This window comes from Corvus moneduloides, chromosome 17 (assembly GCF_009650955.1).
Source record: "Corvus moneduloides isolate bCorMon1 chromosome 17, bCorMon1.pri, whole genome shotgun sequence".
Lineage (NCBI taxonomy): Eukaryota > Metazoa > Chordata > Aves > Passeriformes > Corvidae > Corvus > Corvus moneduloides.
Window position 1 is genome coordinate 12,268,697 of NC_045492.1, and position 22,323 is coordinate 12,291,019.

The 22,323-nt window shown below is 39.5% G+C and overlaps 1 protein-coding gene and 1 long non-coding RNA gene across 5 annotated transcripts; both read left to right on the plus strand.

The window, feature by feature from the left end:
- The first annotated feature begins 328 nt into the window (after positions 1–328).
- On the plus strand, positions 329–8,942 carry LOC116452515. The gene is made up of 4 exons (XR_004243522.1): positions 329–661; positions 1,673–1,912; positions 3,695–3,834; positions 5,772–8,942. It is a non-coding gene; the product is annotated as an uncharacterized LOC116452515 (long non-coding RNA).
- A 5-nt stretch (positions 8,943–8,947) lies between these two features.
- CTCFL (CCCTC-binding factor like) lies at positions 8,948–21,905 on the plus strand. 4 transcript variants are annotated; one of them, XM_032127089.1, is made up of 9 exons: positions 8,948–9,698; positions 10,701–10,953; positions 12,527–12,700; positions 13,381–13,514; positions 15,103–15,223; positions 16,481–16,630; positions 17,297–17,457; positions 18,244–18,364; positions 19,490–21,905. In XM_032127089.1, exons 1-9 carry the CDS (start codon positions 9,540–9,542, stop codon positions 19,678–19,680), a joined length of 1,464 nt encoding a protein of 487 aa, XP_031982980.1. In that variant the 5' UTR covers positions 8,948–9,539; the 3' UTR covers positions 19,681–21,905. The 4 variants fall into 4 exon arrangements, with proteins under 4 accessions (XP_031982980.1, XP_031982981.1, XP_031982984.1 ...); XM_032127090.1 differs by having other exon boundaries at positions 12,530–12,700; XM_032127093.1 differs by having other exon boundaries at positions 12,575–12,700.
- The last annotated feature ends 418 nt before the right edge of the window (positions 21,906–22,323 follow it).

Below are 22,323 nucleotides of genomic sequence, written 5' to 3' on the forward strand. Positions count from 1 at the left end.
TGTAAAAGTTTTTAGATGCTCAGAAAAAGTGTCATTAAAAAGCTTAACTCATCACTACAAACCAAGGTGCAACAAAGCACTCACAGTGCGATCTGAAAGTTGTTAATGGCATGTAATAATACTCAGAAATTCTACTTCCCTCTCATTGCTAATTCTCCTACATATTGTCACCTCCAAAGAGTTTGTCACTTGGATATTTTGTTATAAAATTGTAGGTTTTTTTAAAGATTCTCTGAACTGTTCTATTAACGGAAGAGCACTGCCTCTGGCTTGTTATTTCTGTGGTGGAGTCGTGCTCAGCTGACACTGAGCACACTCCAACAGCTGCTGGACTGGGTGCCACAGAGTCCAGATCCAAGGGCAGCCCTTGCAAGCTCACAGAGAGCAGGGCAGGGATTGTTCTCTCAATTTCCAGAAGAAAACGTGAACCATGCAAATTGCCTGCATTTGCAAAAGAGTCTGTGAGCGAGCCAAGTGCTTATTCCAGACCCTGCACAGCCCTGCGTGATATTTCCGCCTCACAGCCCCTTTCCTTGCAGGCAGTTCTTCGGCACTGACCCATCTGCAGGAGGTCTGGGGGCCCTGCCACACGTGCTGCACACTCCTCTCCGCGTGCGCTGCGTGAACCGTGAGCCTGAGCCTCTGCAACCGGCCACAACAGGTAGCAGCAATCCGGGGCCGCAGTGCTTTCCTTCTTACCTCCTTCTTCCCAACCCCGAATGATACAGGATTTGTCTTGGGCAGATTGTAAGATATATTTGTGGATCACTACAAAAGGCGATGTAATTTTTTTTGCCCATGTTCAAAATGAAGTGGCTTGTTCTGATGGTGGAGGAGAGGAAAAAAATACCCAGATTTATCATGATTAGACTGTACTTCCATTAGTATTTTCAGCTTGACAACAGACATTTCTCGAAACAAATGGAAGCAAATTTCAGCAGCCAGGAACATGCACCCATGCATGTTTAAGGCCTCTAAAGAAAGTCACCAACCTTTGATGCTCAGTTTAGTATCAGCTCAAGTGCTCAATCCTGAGCTGTATCTTAGGGGAAGTCCTGGTTGGGCCACAGTACATGCCAAGGCTGACATTATACCATGGGCACACTGGTTTCTTGCTCATTGTTCTTCTGTTTGGGCAGATAAAATAGTTATTGTCGTTGTTATTATTATTACTTTATTTTTAAGCTCGCTTTTACAGGCTCAGCTCTGGAGATGGGATTGATTCATGTAATTTTAACTTTGATAAGCAGTCGCTCTTCTGGAGCCATTTCTTGAGCTGTGACTCTAATCTGGGGACTCTTCCCTAAAGGAATACTGTCCTTTCTTAAAAAAACCCCTGTCAAGTATCAGTGTGAATATGTGAGTAATGGGCTCTGTAGCCACTGGTACCTGACCAGCATCTGGGTATGTGTAATTCTGTTAGCTCGGGAGCTCTTCACATCTACTGCAGAAGATCTCATAGTCACGTGGAGAGTTTGGGCCCACCAAGACTTTGACTGACTTTACCCTAGCCACAACAAAATTATAACTTTTGCATGGTTACTGCAGGGTTTTTTTGCTGGATGAACAGTAGAACCATAGCCAGGAGAGAAGGGGACATACAAAGAAGAAACCATACAAACCAGAGTGAAAACCAGCCAGCATAAGGTTTGCACTTTCCTTTACCTTTAAGCATCTCCTCTGCCCAGTCACACAAAACCCAGATGGCTCTGAGATACAGTCTGCAAATAAGAATGGTTACCCTTGCTGGAGTGAAATGTCTTTTACCACAGAGGAGTGTGTTTGCAGTTGTCAAGGACTCCCTGCTTCCTACTTGGAGAGAGGGGAACAGACAAACAATCCTTGCACACAAGTTCAAGCACCTCTCGTTCAAGAGTTTCTGGCTTCCTGTGGATGACTGGTGTCCTGCTAAGTATGTCCTTTTAGAGACACCTCACCTCCTCAGACCTAAAGAAATGACATGGAAGCACCTTTTTATATTCTAAAATTGTTTATTTTTTCTAGGATGAGACACCCCTGGCTCCCCTTGCTCCTTCCTCTTGCACGCTGTTCATTATTTCTCTGCGATGCTTTGCTTTCTAGCAGCTCTCTGCTGGCAGTTGTCCTTTCACAGTTACCCAGCTCTACCTGTGCAATGTGCTTTTTCTCTTTCCTTTAAATCCTCCCATGTATCTTTGTTCTCCCTCAACATTTCAGTCCCTTGTTACACACAGTCTGACCCACTGGTCACAGTTCTGTACGTCCTTCTTGAGCTGACTCCTTTGAAGAAGGATGGCTTTAACCAGTAAGTGTGGGAGCAGATTCTGAAGGTTTAGGTTCTGTTTCTTCCTCTGCAATGGATTTTCCCATTTGACTTTGGACATGTAACTACATCCCCAAGCCTTTATCATCTCCTTGGAAGGGGGTTGGGAGGAGATGATGCCAATTTCTCCCTGTTCTCATGAATTTTCCTAGTTTGGTTGATAGTTCCCAGCTAGAGGAGTTTAAACCCTAATTAGACATGATCATTATCTCTTCTTATTGTTGTCTGTGCCACAGATAGTCCCTGCTGGGTCCTCACTAGGTTGCTGTAATGCAAATAGTAAATTCTTACTTGAAATGGAAAGCGTTTACTAAAACCTCTTTTCTCCTTCAGTAGCAACACAAAAGCAGCAACTTGGGCTGAACCATGTTTTCTGTTTCAAGTGAGATTTGTTCCGTAACTTTTTCCTCAAGAAAATAGCTTTGACTAATATTTCAAGCATTTTTATAACACTAAAAGCCAAGGAACAGGATAAAAAAGCTGATTATGCAGAAATGAAAGCCAAGCTACATCTAAAGGTCAGAAGGCAAACGTGCCTATGTCAAGCACTACATACCTTTTGGTTCTTGAACCTGGCAGCTGGAGGAAAATCAACATTGCACAAAAACCAATAATCCCTGTAACAAATCCTCTGTTTACTGGAAACTTATGTAAGTGTTAACAGGTCAGGTGAAGTCCTACATACTGTACACTTCTGCTTAGCAGCATTCTAATAGGAATAAGGCAACATCAGTGGACCACAATGGGATTTTTTTCAATGTACAGGCACTTTCGTTTGGTCACTGTAAATAGTTCCTACCAGACAAGTGCCGCAATTATGATTATTTCTACAAACAACCCTCAGTAAAGAGATCAGGAGTTCAACTGGACCCTGGAAATCATGCTCTTTTCTTATGCTTTTAGGAAGACAGAATTCAGACTCTGCTACACATGCATCTTTGACTGACCATCTGTAACTCCCTCCAAATTTACTGATTCAGGATGATACATATGCATTTGAATACCATTTATGTAAAGAGGAGTTTCTTACATGTGTGCTTAAACCAGTATGTACAAATGAATAGCAACCAACTCGCATTCTGCAAACAAAATAAACCCCCCCCCCCCACTTGTTAACCTTGTAGAGCTCAGATATTTGCTCTGCAATAGCACTAAGTACCTTTTTGTTTTGGGTGAAGCATAAATGTGCTCTGCCCAGAAGATCTTAAACAAAAGATGGGTATGAATGACAGATCAAAAGACTTTCAGTTTCCAGAGGCAGCTCTGAACAGAGTAATAATCATGATTCACGAAACATGTCACCCAGATATTCTCATCTGCTTTCTAGACACTGCCTCATCTTGATGTTTAAGATTACAAGGACTATAAGGCTGACTTTATTTCTTCTTACAGGAGCAGAAAAGATGTACAACTAAGCCTGCTCTACCATATTTCCATTACCAGCTCCTGATGGAGAAGCCTGGGGCTATCTGGTCGTGGTCTCTAAGTGATGACTCAATAGTCAGTAGCAGTGCAGAAGACTAAGATTTAAGGTATGTCTGCTGACAAATATCATGGACTACATCACCTGCTGTTCAGTGAAGTGACATTAATATACAAGTTGTTAAATGTTCCCTCAAATTTTCTTGATTTCTTCAGATTTTTGAATCAAGAAGTTGATTAGGACGCCTCAGAAAGTTTAACGCCCAAGACAATTCGTTATCTGAGCTGGAAAAAATAGTGCACAGGAACCCACTGCTTTTCTGAACCCACCAGCCACCTCCTTACTGCTGATTTTGCAAGGTTTAACGTGCACTTGCTGCATATCCAAGTGGAAGCAGAATTTGAACTCCTCTGGGTTGTACATCTCACTTACAGATTTATTAGGACAATCATTTAATACTCTCTTTCTTCGGTGATCCTATTAACTTACAGGTTTTGGTGTCTGTTCAGCTGTGCACGAAGAGCTGTTCTCAGAACTGTTTTCCTGATTAAAGATTAACAACATGATAAAAGAAGGAAACATGGACATCCTTGGAGTTTGTTTCTTACATCAGCTGGGTTAAACCTTTACTATATTTTCTCACTGTGTATCTTCTCTCTGTGTTTGGCAATCAAATTCTGCACGGCTCCAGCACGTTTCCCCCGGTTTAGTCAAAACAAGAGGAAAACTTTCTGCCTTTTAAACTTTTAACTCTTCGACCCTTGCACAAACAGCAACAGAAACCTGTAATAACTAACTAAGAGCCGTTGTAGTTAAAACTTTCTTTGCTATCTCTTGGATTAAAGAGTATTCTGTAAAAACAGTGGAAGTCACTGAGGTGTAGTTAACTGTATAACCACGCTAATGTCTTTTGAAATGGAAAAAGTGATATGCTTCCCAATAAACATCCTTCCTCCAAACAGATCCAGGCACGCAGCTCTGCTGTTTGCCACAAGCAGCAAATTGTGTATTACTGGATGGCAGGATTGTTTCTAAATATATTAGTGTTAGATGAAACAGTTAATAGACAAATTGCAATTATGGTTAATAATTTTTAGACCACTTCCCTGACTTGTGTCTAAGCAATCAATCATCCCTGGTACTTTCAGCTCCAATAAGCTTATGTTAAATACTTCCCCCTTTTATATATCGACATCTGTACTCTATTATGTCTTGTTTTTTTGTCATGCTATGTCATTATAATCATTTACAGTATGGAGCAGGATTTTAAGAGTATAGACAATACTTGAAAGCATTAAGTCTTTTAACTTGATAGGAGTTGCTTTTGTTCTGCTGCAAGAATCACTCATATTTAAAGAGATGATTTGTCTCCTCAAAGTCAAGATGAGCACTGGAGAGTGAGCAAAGCCTGGCTTTCCCCATGCCTTAGGCACAACCCGAATTTAGCTGATCCTGCATGAACAGCACAGTCCAAGCACTGTGCCCCGAGACAGCTCTGCAGCTCTGCAGCTCTGCTCACCCTCCTCTGTGCATGAGAAGTGGTAATTTATAGCCTGCCTAGACACTAGTCAATCAATACCCTCCAGCATGATTTCCATCTGGCTTTGCTTTGCTGTGTCCCATCTTCCCTCTGCTTTGGGGATTCAGCAAGGAAACAAGTAGGACTGTATGTTCTGATGTTCCTGGGTCTGAGGTCTGACTAGTTTTTATGTGATTGTAGCAACAGGAAGCAGAGAACTGTGTTCTTTGGGGCAGGCAAGAAATCCAAGTCAGATCTGAATCCTAAATGATGTCTGCTAAAATAAACTGTAGCTTCCATCTCAGAACCAGAGGTCTGGAGGAAAAAAACAAAAAATTAATAATATTCTTCTTTCCAAGTGATCAAACTATGTATTTTCTCCTGAGAATATTCCAGGCCAGCACTGAAGCACTGACTTAATTCTGAATCTGCAAGATTCAGTTGCTTAGAACAGCATCAAAAAGAACGTAAATTTTTATCACGCTCATTAGCTGACGTGCTTTCTTTTTTTTTTCTTTTTAATTAAGCTTTTTGGTGGTCTCTGAAGAAATGCTTCATATTTGTGAAAGTGGGACACCAAAGGAACAAGGAGCACCAGAAAATACAGCAAAAAGATTTCAACCATTTAGTGACAGCTTCCAAGGCCTGAGCAACATTTAAAGGAGCCAGATGAATTAGAAGATTGTAGAAGTATCTTCACTTTCTCTGAAGCAGGTGACGGTGTGAAGGAGGTTATCTGGTGCTGTCGTTATTAAGAGGAGCAATATCTCACTGCAAAAGAGGTGCTGAAGGTAGTGATTGTCCCTGGGGTAAGAGCAAAGGGAAGGTGGGCATGTTTGCAGCCCGGTGCTAAGGCACACACACCACTGACAGGTGCAGTGTGAACACGACACATACTTGGAAACAAAAGTGAGATATTGGTGGAAAGTGAAAATGGAAAACTTTCCAGATGCCAGGTGGAAAATGATATTAAAGCTGTCAAAATAAGTCACAACAAAGACTGGGTTTTCTCGTAGACTAACAGGAGTCATGTTCTGGAGAAGAGGGAAGGTTTCAACTACAAGGCGGAGTGTCATAAATGAAACAATTATGAGCATTGGAGGTTAAATTTGAACCCATTTGTTTTGGGGTTTTTTGCTTTGGTCTTTTTCTGGTTTTTTATCTTTTTCTCTTTTAAGTGCACTGTGGCATTCCTGATTTACTCTGCATCTTGTGGACAGGTCAAAAATGTGTAAATAAATCCCACTGTCATTGCTTCACATAGTTATCTATTCTGGGCCTAATTCCAAGCCCAGTTAAACTGATGGCAATCCTTCCATTGGCATCAAAGGACTGCAGTTTAGAACCTGTGATGGAGGTGCAAAGCATCACCAAAGAGGCTGGATAAACAGCCTCTGCAGTCATCCAAAGTGAGTTTCTGAAACGCAGTAAGGGAAGCAAACCTTGAACTAATTTGAGGTCAAATATGCTTTATGCACATGATAATGGAGCTTTTAAAAAAGTCAGCTCCACCTAGCACGTGTTAAACATCTTCAATATTATAAAAGATATTATTCAGATTTAAGACTGACAATTTGAACAGATAACCCAGTATTTTACTTCTCAAAAAAATCAGATGCACTGTTTATACTTGGGTGGAAAACCGCAGATCAGAACAAAGTTTGCTGTGTTTCCTCAGTGCAGGATAGAATTTACTCTGCTGATTGAGGATTTTAGTTGTCCACGTATTACCTTTCAGGCACTGGTAGATTCTTATCAGCAATTTATCTGCAATTTTATGGCTGAATCTTGTTTCTTTATGTAATGTTACTTTAGCACAAGAAAATGTGCCTACATTACATTCCTTATGCTCCTTATAAAATACTCCTAGCAAACAATAATTCACATTGAACATTTACTCCCCAAAGTATAATTATGACTTAAAATATAAAATGGCTCTCTATTCTTTTTGTGAGAGACTTTTCATGCAGGCTGTTGATGTGTTAGAAAGAACCAGACTTCCAGTGGAGTGGGTAGAAGCTTGATTGCAGCTAGAGATAGACGATGCAGCAGCAGTAACCGGAGACTGCACACACAACACACCACAACGGCCATTATGGAGCTGTTAACCTCTAGTGTGTCAAAACCTACTCAGAAACTGGTTGAATTCATAGATTGCTGATCCAAGTGGTTCCTTTAAATTCAGCAAAAAATGAACTGAAGGGCTATTCTGCGTTCGAGTTATAAATTCTTGGAAATATCGGTTAATAGTGGAAATAATGACAGCCCTTTACTGTAGCTGCATGGATGGTGCTGGTATTAATAATGCAGAAGTGCAAGGCAGGACAGCTCTCAGAAGCTGATAACTGTTGAAGTGCAGAAAACCTCATTAAAACAACCTAAAGGATGGTGGATTATTTTAACAACTTCTTTCCTACAGTGCCCTTCAACTATATAATTGCACAGTATACGTAGCAACTTGAAAAGATTCAGAAATATGTAAGAAATAAAATCTCTGGCCAGAGTTACTGGCAGCCTAATTATGTGAATATATTGTGTACTCTGCATCCTGTTCTTTAGTTTTGAGAGCCTACGGATTCGTGAATGATGAATAATGTGGTGTCTAACCAAAATATCAGCCCTAAGTTGCTGGAATACATATCCAACCTAAATAATTGCCTTGGATTTGTGTTGATTCCAAGCAGTAGAATAGTTATGACTAACTTGCAGTTGTTAAATGTAAACATTTTGTATTATTTTTGCATTTAAGATTTTACAGAACTGTGGACAGGAGTTGTGAAGGGTGTTTATGGGATTTTTGGTCGCTGTTTCTGAGGATAAGGTGCAATAACCCCACCTCATGTGAGGGTACCGCTCGAAGGCCAGTGGTGTGGGCTGCTGTTTGTGCTATGGATATTTCACAAGTGCCAGTTTTACTGGGTTACTTCCACCGACAAGGAAAGCCACCCCCTGGTTTGGGGCTTTGATTAGTGTTCAGTAATTTAGTTTAGCAGGATCTGGACCACACTGGGCTGCAGTCCCTGTGCAATGTACTGTACCCTGCAATGCACTGAGCTAATATTTAGAGGTAAAGCTCCAAATCTGTCCTCTGCACCAGCGTATAATAGAGTATTCAAAGTAAGTGGGTTTTATAAAATGTTTGATGGCTGGAAATTACTAGTCTAGAAGAGTACACAAGATTAAACGTTAAGTCGCTCAAATTGTGCAAGTTTACCTCAAAGACATGAAAATGTCTTTGAAAAAGTCTTTCAGCTTGTTCTCATTGAATAACCAATCCTGGCCTAAGGTACAGTGTAACGATGCTTATACATCGCTCCACTGCCTCTGCAAAGCCACTTGAGACAATTTTGTACAACACTTCTGTGGCGGCAGCATCAGGTGGCCCTTCAGCAGCACTCCAGCGTAGGGCTCCCGGCTGGAGGCTTTCCGTCGCAGAAATGTGGCAAGTGCTTCAGATATTTTGCAAGTGGAGAAACCAATTGAGCTCAGCCCCGTGGTCTTCAGCCAAGTGGGAGCAGAAGGTTAAGGGCCTACAATTAAGGCCAAGAGATCTTCATCTTCACTCAGAGGGTGAGAAAACGGCAGCTGCTCTGACAGGACTTGCCGTGCGCGGGGACCAAGGAGCACCGGGCACCCCGTGAACTGGGAGGGAAACCTCTGCAGGTCCGGGGCTTTGTGTTTCATAAGGAAATAACAGGTGAGAAGCAGCTGTTCCCCACAAGATGCTCCCCACGAGTGGGCTCCCACTCCAGCCGCTGCTGAGGGAGCGGCACAGGGAGGCAGAGGGCAGCCATGCCGACGTGCACGGCAGGGCATTGAGCCCCTTCCCTGCCACCTCCCCTCGAGGGGCAGCCCGGGCGCAATGGCCCCGGCCCGCCCGGCCCAACAGCCTGGCGGACCCAGCTCCCCGCGGGGGAACCGCCCGCAGTGGCCGTGAGGGACCCCGGCCGAGGAGCGCTGAGGGGGCGAGGCCGGGCAGCGTGCAGGGTTCGGGGCGAGGCAGGGCCGGGGCTGGTTTGCCCTCGTGTTTGACCTCGAACAGGCTCGCTCAGCAGCGTGCGCGGCCTCAGGGCTACAGGAAAACCGGGGCCGGCAGCGGAAACGGCGGCTGAGCGGAGCCGGTGACCGCAGGGCGGGCGGGACACGCGTCCGCCGGAGTGGGCCCCGTCTCCTGAGGAGGGTGAAAGACACCGACCCCACACTCGGTGTGCGAGAAGGGGAGCCTGCAGCGGGGGGAGCCTGCAGTGGCCTCGCCGGGGCTGGGCCGGGCCGTGGCGCACAGCCCGCCGCCGGGCATGGCTGTGACCCTGCGGGAGGGCATCTGCGTCTTCTATGACTTAGAGCTGGCGCAGATCCGTATTTTGCAAGAAGAAGGGCAGGAAGAGAGTTCAGAAAACAAAGCGACAGAGAAACCACCAGACACGCTCCTGATGGAGGTACAAGTTCTGGATAAGGTGAAAGTAGAGACATGTTGTTCGTTGTTCGCTATTAGCTTGTGCGGTCGCACCGATTTGGTTCTGTCTTAAGTATTAGTCAGTATTATTGTTTCTAAATTGCTGAGCTTAAGTATCTAGTCCGTAGTACATCCTTTTACAATTTCATCTCATTTTAAAAGGACAAACTAAAAGTTTAGGCTTTCTAGATTCAGAGGATATTCTGAGTTGGAAGAGACCCAGATTATCGAGATGATATTTAAGTGTTGAAATTCAGACCAGTTTTAAATTCAGTTCACCAGTTTCGTGCTATTTGGTTGGACAGCCTCAATCTCTTAAGTGGCCTCATGCAATTTCCCTTCTTAATTGAATTAGTTCAATACTGCAGTGGTTGTTAAAGCTGGGTATGTAATACAGTCCCATTTGAAATGAATTTTATTAAGAAAGGATATGCAAACGTTGTTATTTGTTCTGTACTAGCTTATTATATTGGTTCTACAATAAAATACTATTTTTTTCGTATAAAATTCATGCACCAGTAGATAATTCCTGAGGTAGGTCATATTTAAGTTTAGCTAACACAAGAAGTATCACAACCTGGTTAATTGTTATATGACAAAGAAGGCATTACAATTAGTCTGCTGAAATCCTAAATTTGTTAAAAAACAGAGCATACTTCCCATTTTCTTTTAGAAGGTTGATGTACTGATATGAAATTTTAATATTTTCTTTAAAAAAATAAAGGTACAGGTTTCTGTGTTCTTAGTGATGTAATCTTAAAATGATGCTCTGAAATTTAGATAAAATCTTGAAGAGGTAGGGCACAATTTTAGTAATTGTTCACTTACCAGTTAGGCTGCTGTATGGTAAATGCAAATGTTTTGTTGCAGTTTTGTCCATCACATGTAAGACTGAAAATCAGAATGAATTGATAGCTTGCATTTTGTTGACTGCTCAGTTGATTTGCCACTACTGACTGCCTTTGATTGAGAAAGTTGTAAAACATACTCTTTTTTAAAATAGATTGACAGAGATAACGGTGCCATTGCATTTGAAAATAACATCCAGCAACTGAGCCCATCTGCAGAGGGGGAAGGAAAGGAAGTTTTTTCCACTGTTGGGGAAACAAAGAGTCAGAGCTGCAAAGGGGGTGATGATTTGTCAGAGTTACTCAGTGAAAGTAAAGAGCAGGAATATCCAACTGCACCAGAACAAAGAGTTGTCAGAAATCTCAAGAATCTAAAATTTGTGGCTTGTGCTCCACATCAGGAAAAAGGTAAAAAGTTAATAATCTTTGTAGTTCATTTTTAGTTAAGGCATGTTAAGTGAGATTTTGAACCGAGGTTGAAATTTTACATTAAATACTCACAGTGGTAGTTGTTAAGTTTAGATTAGGTTAAGTCTTAACATTCTGTGGAAACTTGGAAGAAGAAATAATACCTTCCAGCCCTAAGTGCTTGAAGACCTTGTTCAGGCTGATGTCATCTGCCTTGTGTTCAGGAGAGACATTTTGGATGGCATTTAGAAATTAAGGGTCTTTTGAGCAGTGTGTGGTATTTGAAACCTCCAGGGAGATTTCAAAGTTAATATTGTATAAATGCCTTTGAATAAACCTAGTAATTTATTTAATCTCTTGATTCACTCATTCAGCTTCAAAAATGTGCATGTTTGAAGGTTTATGGTTGAGCTTAGAGTGGCTCCACGTTGCCAGCCCAGGGTGGTGGGCAAGTATCAGTCAATACCTGTCAGCAAAGCCTTTTCCAGAACCTAAATAAAAGTAACAGGAAATGGCTGATTTAAGATGTTAAAAACCTAAAAGTATGGTACAGAAGTTAAGGACTGACTCAGAAGGGAACAGATAAGCATCTGTTTCCCTAGAAACTGTGTGTGTGTACTGTAAAAATCGGATGACATCAATGATGTTGAGTCTGTAAATGTGTGTTGTATCTGGAAGTTAAGGTATTTTGGCCGAGGTTCTCTATGGATACCGTACAAATTGTTAACGTCCCCTGTTTTAGTTACAGCCTTTATAGGGAGCACATTTGAGCAGTTTTAACAAAGCTAACAATGTTCCTTTGTGTGGGCGTGAATCCACAATGAATAAATGACAATAAAGTGGTTTTGTTTGCTGTTATTGAAGTGAAGTGTTATCTGCACATCTCTGTGTGGTATAAAGCATTGTAAAAAATGCATTTTGGTCTCAGCATGAAAATCATTACAGAGAGCACACTTGGGAGCAGAGACAACTGTTCTGGAACGACTCTTCAAATATGACGTATTTGCCATTTCACAGTTTCAAATCTTCTTCATAACTGAAAGTGTTGCACATTCATTACTGTTGTGCTACCAACTTTATTCTATGACTTCTTAAAATAACTGATTTTTTCCCCTCAAATTCAACCAGTAATTTTAAAAAGGCTTTTACATCATGATTTTTTTATATGCACTTTGCAGATTCAGGAGCACCAGAAAGCTCCTGGGAACAGCTTAACCTGCCATTTCTAAATCTTTGAATAAACTTACTTAGTGCTAATTACACAGTTGTTATCAAGAAGTTTGTTGCACAGGTTGTAAGTCTTGATGGTGGTATCAAGAGAGGAAGTCTCATCCTGTCTTGGAGGTGGCAGCTAGGGTAGGAGTTAGGCTTCCTGGAATTAGGTTCTAAACTGTTTCACTAACAAATAACACAATTTTGGGGGCAAATCACTTAAGTCTTAATGAAGTCCTTTGATGTAGAAGTTTGAAATAGTTTTACCTAGACTAGAGGGGCTCTTTAGAAATTGGTAATATTTTTTGAAAACTAGTCATTATTTTGCGGCATGTACAGTGTAAATCTGTCTTTGTTCCAGCAGGAGAAAAAGAATGTTTCAACTGTTTTTTCTGTACATTCACCTCAGTCAAATTATCAAGTCTTAGGCGTCATTTGAAAACCCATTCAGATGAGAAACGTCACGTGTGTCACCTCTGCCCGAAGGCCTTCCGTACAGCAACTCTGCTGCATAACCACGTGAACACACACACAGGTACCTGATGCTTGAAAATACTTCATGTTCCATACTATCTTCAAAATTGAATTAACAGTCAAGTGACTTTGCTTCGGAGCTGTGTTCTGTGATCATTTTATGCTCAGAAATTCCTCTGATTTTCTTTGGCGTTCCACACTGAAAAGATGTGGTCTGTAGTTGGAAACTCTCTGTATGGGTATTTGTTTATTTTGTTTAGTACCATTCTAACAGTTCTTGTCAGCTGAACAGTGACTTCAGTTGTGCTTCATTCCTATGTGCAGAATAGAATTTTCTGTGATGTTTTCATTTTCCTGTATAAATACATGAAGCAAAATGATAAATTGTATTTATTATAAACTTATTGTGTGCATCTATGTGGAAGAAATTCTTCTCTGTGAGGGTGGTGAGGCCCTGGCACAGGTTGCCCAGAGAAGCTGTGGATGCCCCATCCCTGGAAGTGCCAGCTTGGACAGAGCTTGGAGCAACCTGGGATAGTGGAAGGTGTCGCTGCCCGTGGCAAGGGGTAGAACAAAATGAACTTTAAGGTCCCTTCCAACCCAAATCATTCTATGATTTATTGTATATAAAAAGTCAGAATATCAGAAAAGGTTCTATTAAAAAATTCTACATGTTGATTTAAGGCAGACAGATCACATTGCTGTGTTTTTAAATAAAATTCTAATGGTGTATTCTTGCAGGGAACAAACCCCATAAATGCAGTGAGTGTGACAGAGCATTTGTGACCCGGGGGGAGCTTTCACGACACAGGAGGTACAAACACACTTTAGAGAAGCCTTTCAAGTGCACAGTATGTGAATACTCCAGTGTTGAAGTAAGTACAACCTTACTGAATCTTTTGGGAGGGTTTGGAGGCTTTCATGTGCCAAGATTTTAATGTACACAGAATTTTTGCCCAGATTTTTAATCTTGAGAAGTCCAGGCTCTGCTGATCTCCTTGGACACACTGATGGATTGTGTTTATGCGTTATGTTGCTGCAGTGTTACTGCAAGGTGGCTGATGGCGACAACTTTGTGGTGCCATGAATTTCATTTCATTTGTGTGCACATCTTTTCATCCCCATCACCCTGAAGAGAAGGAACAAGTAACCTGAATTTCTGGAACCCTCATTTGGTCCATGTAGTGATATTTGCAAATGTGTTGCTCCAAATTAATATTCATACAGTTATCTAGGGGTTTTTAGCTAGTTGCATTTTAAGAGCATTTTCTTTTTTGTGACGCTAAAATTGCTGCTAGACTTTTTGGTCCTACACAAGCATTCTTGGTCCTCATTTACACTACATTCCATGTACTGTAGGACAATACCAGCTAATGTCTAAAATGAAGCTCATATATTATGTTTGTACACTTGATGATGTTTGGGGTTTTTTCCAGGATTGGAATTTTCTTAATCAAGAGATAAAAACCTTAGAGTCTGCTTAAGGGTGCACTTGAAAATTGCAATTGAATTGGGTACACAGGCTTTCAGAAATGCACCTGTGATTGAATCACTGCCACAGTTTAGTGGATGTTCAATATCTGAATTTGTGCTGTGTCCAGATCTAAAGCTGTAAGCAAGCCTGAACTTTATTCCATGCACCTTATCTTAATAATTAGATTTTGGATAGCTTGCATCTTAAAAAACTGTGACAGCTGATATTAAATTACCCTGTTCTTTCCCTTGTTTCAATAAGGAGCTATTCAGCATTCGCTGCTGTTACAGAACTCTCATTCCTGTAAGCTTTACTTGAATGAAAAAGCTGAAGGAGCTCTCTAGTACTTCTATGCAAATTATTTGACTTCTGGTAGCAAAGGTTGGCAGTCATGTTTAATTTTATTTAAGTGAATCGAGGTGTAGATTTGAAGGAATCTAGCAGTGAATTCAATAATTGTGTTTATAAATGGAGGAACTGAACATGTGGTAACTCCTAATCACATACCTGCAGTATTTATGTAATACCTATCAGAAAAATAGTATTTAAAAAGTAGAATTGAATTAAACTTTGCAATGGAAGTGATTCATTGGGACTTGAAGGTGAATAGACTCTGGATAATGAGTTAGGTCTTTCATTTATTTTCCTGAGTGTTTTCAAAGAATTTTATGGTTTGTATATCCAAGTAGCCTGACAGTAGTAGGTATCCTCTTTTTAAAATTCTATCTTTTATGTTCCTATCATAAAATCTCCCATTTTGCTAATGAGGACATTAAACATGGAAGTAAGATATACTGGGGAAAGGGTGCAGAAGTGTCCTAAAACCACAGCAGGCTGATTGTGCAGGAAAAAAACATGGAGTGCTAATTCTGGGATTAATACAATGCTTTTAATTGCAGTAGGTGTAGTATGTAAAATTGCTTATATTTTCATTAAATACATCTCTAGTGTAGATGTTACTTTAGAAAATCTCTTTATTTTTATCTGAGGCCAGCAAAATGAGACGCCACGTTCGTTCGCACACGGGAGAGCGGCCCTACCCCTGTGACCTGTGCAGCTATGCAAGCAAAGATGCCTATAAACTGAAAAGGCACATGTTAACTCACACAGGTAAGATTCTGGGGTAATGATCAAGTCTAGGGCCTCAGCTGCTTAATATTCATAGGATTTCATTTCAGCCTCAAAATTAGCCCTTTTTTTATTTCTGATTTGGAGTAAAAACACACCCAAAAAACATGTTCTCTTTCGGTGTTCTGGATTTGGCTGTTGGAAGCCCAGCAGTGCTAGTAGTTAGTCTTGCTATTCCTCCTAAACCTCTTTTATATTAGAAAAATACTTCTTTTTCTGTGGATCAAGTTATCACTTCTATTTATCAATTACTTGATTTTACATGGAGATGTATCTGACGAGAGATTTTTAAATATCTGTTCAGAACATGGATATTGTTGTGACCCCAGACTGCCAGCAACTAATTTGGTCAACAAAGAATTAAATTGCTTGAATGTTGAAAGCAGCGTGTTCCTGTCATAGCTCTGTAACAAGCGAGTAATCTCAGAGGGCACTGGGTATCAATCCTATACTTCAGGGTTTAACTTGGCTCAATTATGATATGTAATTTGTGCTCTGATTAATGTTTTAGGTTGAATCAGAGTGTGACAGCGTGGTTTGAATCAAATTTTCCAAGTATCTCCACTTGTCATGCATTGGTTCACATCTTGAGACTGTTTGGTGCAATTAAACTGACATTTTTTTATGAGAGTCAACCACAAGAGTCCAACTGGAAGAGTTCAAGAGTGTTACCCACTAGTGGCAAGGACTTCTTCCACAGAACCAGTCTGGAGTTGGTTCAAAGCTGTGCCAGTTGCCAGTGTTGATGTAATTTTTAATGATAGTCACACCTGATGTGGCTTTTTGGGGAAGAAAAGCAAGAAAATAATTTCCTAATTTCTCTCCCCACCATTATCAATGGCTGGTGGTGTATCACTCTTATCATGGTGGTCTACAGCTGTTGGCTTCCTCTCCTTGCATATTTGAGGATAATTCTGCATTTTTGTACATGAAGTATTCAAGGAAGAGTAGATGACAGTTAAAATAATTCCTGATTCATAGTTTAGAATTATATGTGTGGCTTTATACTTCATCAGTTTGACTTGTGGAGTCAGGAAAGCCAAGATTTTGTGTTGCAGTCAGTTATGTAAACTTCTGGAAGCTTGTTTGGCCTTTTGTGCACTGTCAACTAATACTAACTTTTGGTTGGTCTGGGAACTGTTGCTGTTAGAACATGGATGTTGAGTTCTGTGGGAATTTGCATTTGTATCAAATAAGTAGAGTTTCTAAGCATATGTTATTTTAATTTTGTTTTAATAGGTGAAAAACACTATGAATGTTACATTTGCCAAGCCAGATTCACTCAAAGGGGTACCATGAAAATCCACATGTTACAGAAGCATGGAGAAAATGTGCCAAAACACCAGTGTCCACATTGTAGTACCTGTCTTTCCCGAAAAAGTGATTTGGGTGAGTTGAAAGGAAAACACTGAAAATAAAATGTGAAGATAAGTAGAGGTGAAATCTCTAATTTTCACAAAGTTTCACCAAAGTCATTATATATGGCTTCGTATTATCACAGAATATTTTACGTAAAATGTATTCGTAGTTTTACAGGTAAGTTCCTCCTGCAAGGAGATGTGGTGACATCTTGTGGTTGATGTTTTAATTTGTTTAAAATGCAAAGTAGGAAAGATTTAGCTTTTTTTCTTTTTTTTTATTTGCTTGATATCTGTGGCACTGTGACCTTCTGTTTTTTCAGAAGTGTTGGAAGCAATACAGCTGACCAGTAACAACAAAACCTATATAAAATTTCAAGTTTCCAGAAATACATGAAAAGACTGTATTAAAACTGGAAAGTTTTTGAGTATTTGATTTGTTAAATTATTTCCACTGAAATCAATCAGTTGCAGGCTTATAACTGCTTGATTTCTTTGGGAAGTTACAACATCTTGCTGCAACTTTAGTTTAATCTTAAACTAATTTGTCTGTTTTACCCCTACTGCAGAGAACAGAGAAAGTTCTTTTGTGTTTTCCTCTACAGGATTTGCAGTATTCAGGGCCATGCACGGCTCAACTCTTGTTCAAAACTGTGGAAATAAAAACTTGAATGAATTGTTTTGAATAACTGTCCAGGTGTGCACCTGAGGAATCTGCATTCCTACATGGAAGAGGCAGTGAAGTGCAGGGACTGTGAAGCAGCTTTCCACGAGCGCTACGCTTTCCTTCAGCACAGGAAGACTCACAGGAATGAGAAAAGATTCAAATGTGCTCAGTGCAGCTGCACATGTAACCAGGTATTTCAGTTCCCTGAGAAAATACTGATTCCTCTGGTGATGGTGTTGCCAGGTACAGTTGGCTTTGGGGTTATGTTTACCTGAAGAAAATAAAAACTTTTGTGACTGCAGTCCAACTGAAATAGTGCAGTGGTGCTTATTTCCAGGGTAAGTCCTTCACAAATAAACACTGATATTGAAATGCTGGAAAGATGAGTCTATCTTCTTGATAAATCTTTTGTGCATGGGCTGCTTAGAAGTATAAAGTATGAGCAATCACTTTCAGGGATGTTGTGATACAGAACAAAATATAGTATTTGAGCCTGGAATGTGATTTTCAGCAATGATGCAGAATAAATTCAGTCTGAACTAAAACATTTATTTTAAAGAGTACTTTTAGGATAGCTAGGACCAGTTCAGCAAGGAAAGTAAGAAATTATTTTTCACTTCAAAACCGTATGCAGTGAGAACATTCTCTCATTTTGGGTTAACTGTGCCCACTTTAAAGTAAACGTGGCCCTTTTTCCACATACAGATTTTACATGTAAAACTTTATTTGCTTATCCAGGAACCAGAAAATGGTAACTTTTATTTTATACCCACCAAATGGCAATGTTCTTTTAAAGCAGAATTTTAATAGATATTCTGGAAAATCTTCAGGAGTTTTATGGAAGTTGTTAACTAAGTCAGTCTTCCAGTTAGTGTTCCAAAATTTGTCTGTCAGAACTGTATTTGCTTTGTGTGTGTTAAATTGCTTACATAGATTAATATTTGATTGATACATTTTTTTCTTCATTATGCTGACAGGGTAATATGTGTAAGCATGCTGAAAACTGTGGATTGGTGAGGGCAAAAACTGCTACACCCAGAAAAAGAAGCAAAGGCAAAAATAAAATCCATGAGAACCCGAAGTGTGTTAAGCCAGAAGGTAATCAGTGACTAAGTCAGAATTTAATCATGTAAATTAGAATCAAGACTAAAAGGCTAAGGCAGTGAATCTTCCCTGCTGCTTAATTACCGTTTCACAGTGAAGCTAATAATGGAAGAATACTTCAAAATAGGCTTTATGGTGTGTCAGAAATTCTTGTCATGTGAGTTGGGTCATTGCACAGGTACCATCTTGGGCTGTTCCCTGCTCCTGCAAATGAGTTCCTAAACTCCCTTCTTAGCAATGCTTTCAGGTGGTTTTTGTGGAGTAAGAGACAAGAATGGAGATACACCTTAGGCCTAGATGTCCCTAAACCTCACCTTTTGGTGTATCAGATTGTGTCTGCACTGAGAGAAAATTTGACATGGCGAGAAGAAGAAATGTTGGAACTTTTCTGAATCTAATGAATATATATCAGCAGCTGAGTTTACATTAGCATTGACACTTCTGTTTTCACTGGTGAGGCTGTAATGGTATGGTTAGAGAGAAGTGTTACAGCTGCAGTGTTTATGTTTTTTCAGTAATTAGATTTTGCTGTTTATTAATGTTTTCCTACATGCAAACAATTCCTTTTGATATCTTGTAAATACCTTCATCTGAAAGCTTGATTTTCTAGAGTTGTGAGAATGTATCTTCAGATGTTGTTCATGCAAATATTCAGTTCATTAATTGACTCACACAAAACCTAAAAATTTCTGTGCTGTTTCAGAAGGTTTTTCCCCAAAGTTGACATTTGCAAGTATTTATATATCACTGTCCACTTCTCGCACAACTTGAAGGGGCCTGTGGGATCCTCAGTGTGGCTTTGCAGATGATGACTTGTGAGACTGGGGCTGTTGCTAATAATTAAAAAAGAAAAAGGATGCATATGATAATTAAATTTCCAGTTAAATAATGCTTCATTTTCCTCTGATGAGAATACCACACTCAGTAACATGGCTTGTAATGTAATAGTCAACAAAAGATACATTGATTCCCCAAGTGAAGTGTAAGATAAAAGATGTACTGTAGTTACATATTGGTAGCATTTTCTCCACTAGATTAAACTACATACTTGTTAAATTTATTGAAATATTTACTTGTCTTTCTGGTTAATCATCCCGGTATTTAATTTTCTTTTCAAAGTTGCCCTGAAATCATTCCAAGATGACTCTACTGTGAGAAATGAACATTGTGCCAGTGAGATTGTTCCTGTTTTAGATGGGACAGAAACAGCAGCTCCGAGGGAACACAAAACAGAAGCAACTCATGAAGTGGATTCTCAACATCAAGGACAAATAATGCACAAACAGACTGGTCTTCCTTGTTCTCAGTAGTTGTAACTGAACAGTTCAAAGTGTGGAACTACCTCCAGTTAGAAAGGTAGAAAAGATGCTGGTTGGAAGCTGTTGAAGCCTTTCCGTGCTCGTGTTTCTTCCTGCTGCAGTTTCTACTGTGCAGCCTAAGTACCATTGCAAAGTGTGAAAGTTAGAGGGGACCTTCAGCTGGTTTCTTACATACATGTAATAACAGAATGGGAGAAAGCAGCTCATTTCAGGGTCATTTATTAAAGAATGGGTAGGTTTTTTCACCTTGCATTTGTTTTTTTCCAGCTTTACTCACAGAATTGCAGACTGATCTGAGGCAAATTTATCCCTCAGTATCACTGAGAGCTGCCTGAATTTTGGTGTTTTTCAGTGTTTATACTTGGCTGAGGTGAGCACATGAAAGACAATGATTTTTTTTAATGCAAGAAAACATTTACTAAATCTCCTTTCTACAAACACTTTGGTTTCCAATAGAATTCATGATGCAGTAGAATGCGTGACACAAATTTCTGAAAAAGCACCGTTTTTTATGCCTCACACTATTGGTAATCAGAAACTAATTTTTTGTCTGAATTTTTATCATCTCAGTTAGCTGGGCAGACAGAGCTGCATGACAAAAATGAAGCAGGAACAGGGTGTCAGAAAAGTGTGGATGAACCCCACATTCTGGGAATGCAGAACCTTTTGTGACCTTAAGCTGACTGTTTTTTGAATGCAGGTGGGATCTCTTTTTTTTTATCTCTCCTTTAAACAGCTTTGCAAGTGTTCCATGTAAGTTTGTGATCCTCGGTTTAGCACCAGATCCAAACCACACCCACAACTTTGATTTTAATTAGCTCTTCAATAAAGCACAATTGCATTATTTACGAAAGTTCATGTTTATAGTAGACTTAAAAATCAAAAAAATTTAACTGACAAATACAATTCTCTAACGTTCCTTAGGTTATAAGAACTACTGGGTTTAACTCAGTAATTACTAGAGTCATTACAGTAAGTACTATTAATTTTTATGATTCATTACAATGATCACAATTGCCATTTATGCACTGCTCACACATTTTTTTTTGTCATTTATAATTAATACTTGGAAACCTGCTCATAAAATCTTAAATACTTTTAAAATATTCATCTTTAATGCTGCTATTCTTACGTTACATTTAATTATAAATAAGCCCAGCATAACTAACAAATATTAATAATATTAGGTCATGTAACAAGTAAATTTAATTGAAATGTCAAGCCCTCATCCCAATTTCAAGATTAACATCTGTGTTTAGCTTTGTTATGGAATTTGACCAGTATTAGATGGTTTGGGTTTGCACGTTGGGCAAGCTGTGGTTGCTGGTTCTGCTGATGTGGTCAGGGGCAGAGAATTCCTGTGCTGTGCACTCCAGGTGGGCTGAAGTCTGACAGCAACTGCAACTTTAAACTTTTTTTACTTTGAATAGCGTGTTAAAAATGAAACCTAGTTAGTTTATTAAAATAACAGCTTTATCTTATAATTGGTAGTGTCTACATGCCTGTTCTAGGATAACTTCTTTAATTCAGCTGCTGTTCCAAGTCAGTGCCAGGAGCTTTAGCTGCCACACAGTGTCCCCAGTATCTCTGTGCTCACGGTGAGCAGATAAGGAAGAATGTTGGTATTAGCAGGAGATAATTGCTGTTTACAGCAAATAATCCATTTGTAGAGACCACACCAAAGGCCTCATTGAGACCTTCATCAATCAGCTCAGTCAAACACATGAACAGGAATTACAGTTTGGTAATAGAAACCTTGTCCAGTTTTGTAGCAAACCTGAGAAGTCAGAGGGCTTGAATTCATCGAAATTTCTCATTGGTTTTGTCTCTCCATTACAGAGCTGTTACTTGAGTGTTTATAAATGTTCATATTTATTGGTTTGTGTCTCTTTCCATACTGGTAAAATGTCTGTAAGTTCATTTGTTCTTCCAGTCACAGGACTTAAGAATACTTTTGTTCATGATAATTGCTTAAATAATATGGTTAACTTTATTCTTGTTGTGCTGTCTCCATTTCTGTTATAAATTATAAGCAGCAGATTTTTTGTTAAAATTAATTTTAGAAGTTGTTTAAATTCCTTGATCAATTTGCTGAATATATATTGTTCATTTGAATTGTTAATAACAAAGCTGACTCATCCTGTGCTGACATCTAAAAATCAGACTACATAAAGTGGAATGTGAATGTAGTAATAAAAGGTATTTTTATCTCTGAACTTTCAAATTATTATTTCAGTAGTTAGAAGCTAAAATGTGTCATTTTGGAAATCAAGGAAGAATGCTTTGACCTCCTCAGGAGCCATTCCTAGTGGCCACATGCTTTTTAACAGCAATGATTGTTCTTCATGATTAAGAATTTGCATAACTATGCAAATGCAAATATTTGCATCGCTATTCTGATTTATATTTTACAAAGATAATTTCATTGTATTGCTCACATATTTTAGACCAGTAGGTATGTATTAATATCTTTTAAAGCAATACATATTCTGAACAGATACCAAATTTAAAATACTTTAATTTACTAATTGTGGAGGAGTTGTTAAATACACAGGAATTATTCATGTCTGAAACAGATAGTGCTGGAGTGTTCTGTAGCATTATGTAACAGTGTTCTGAGATAATCCAGTTATT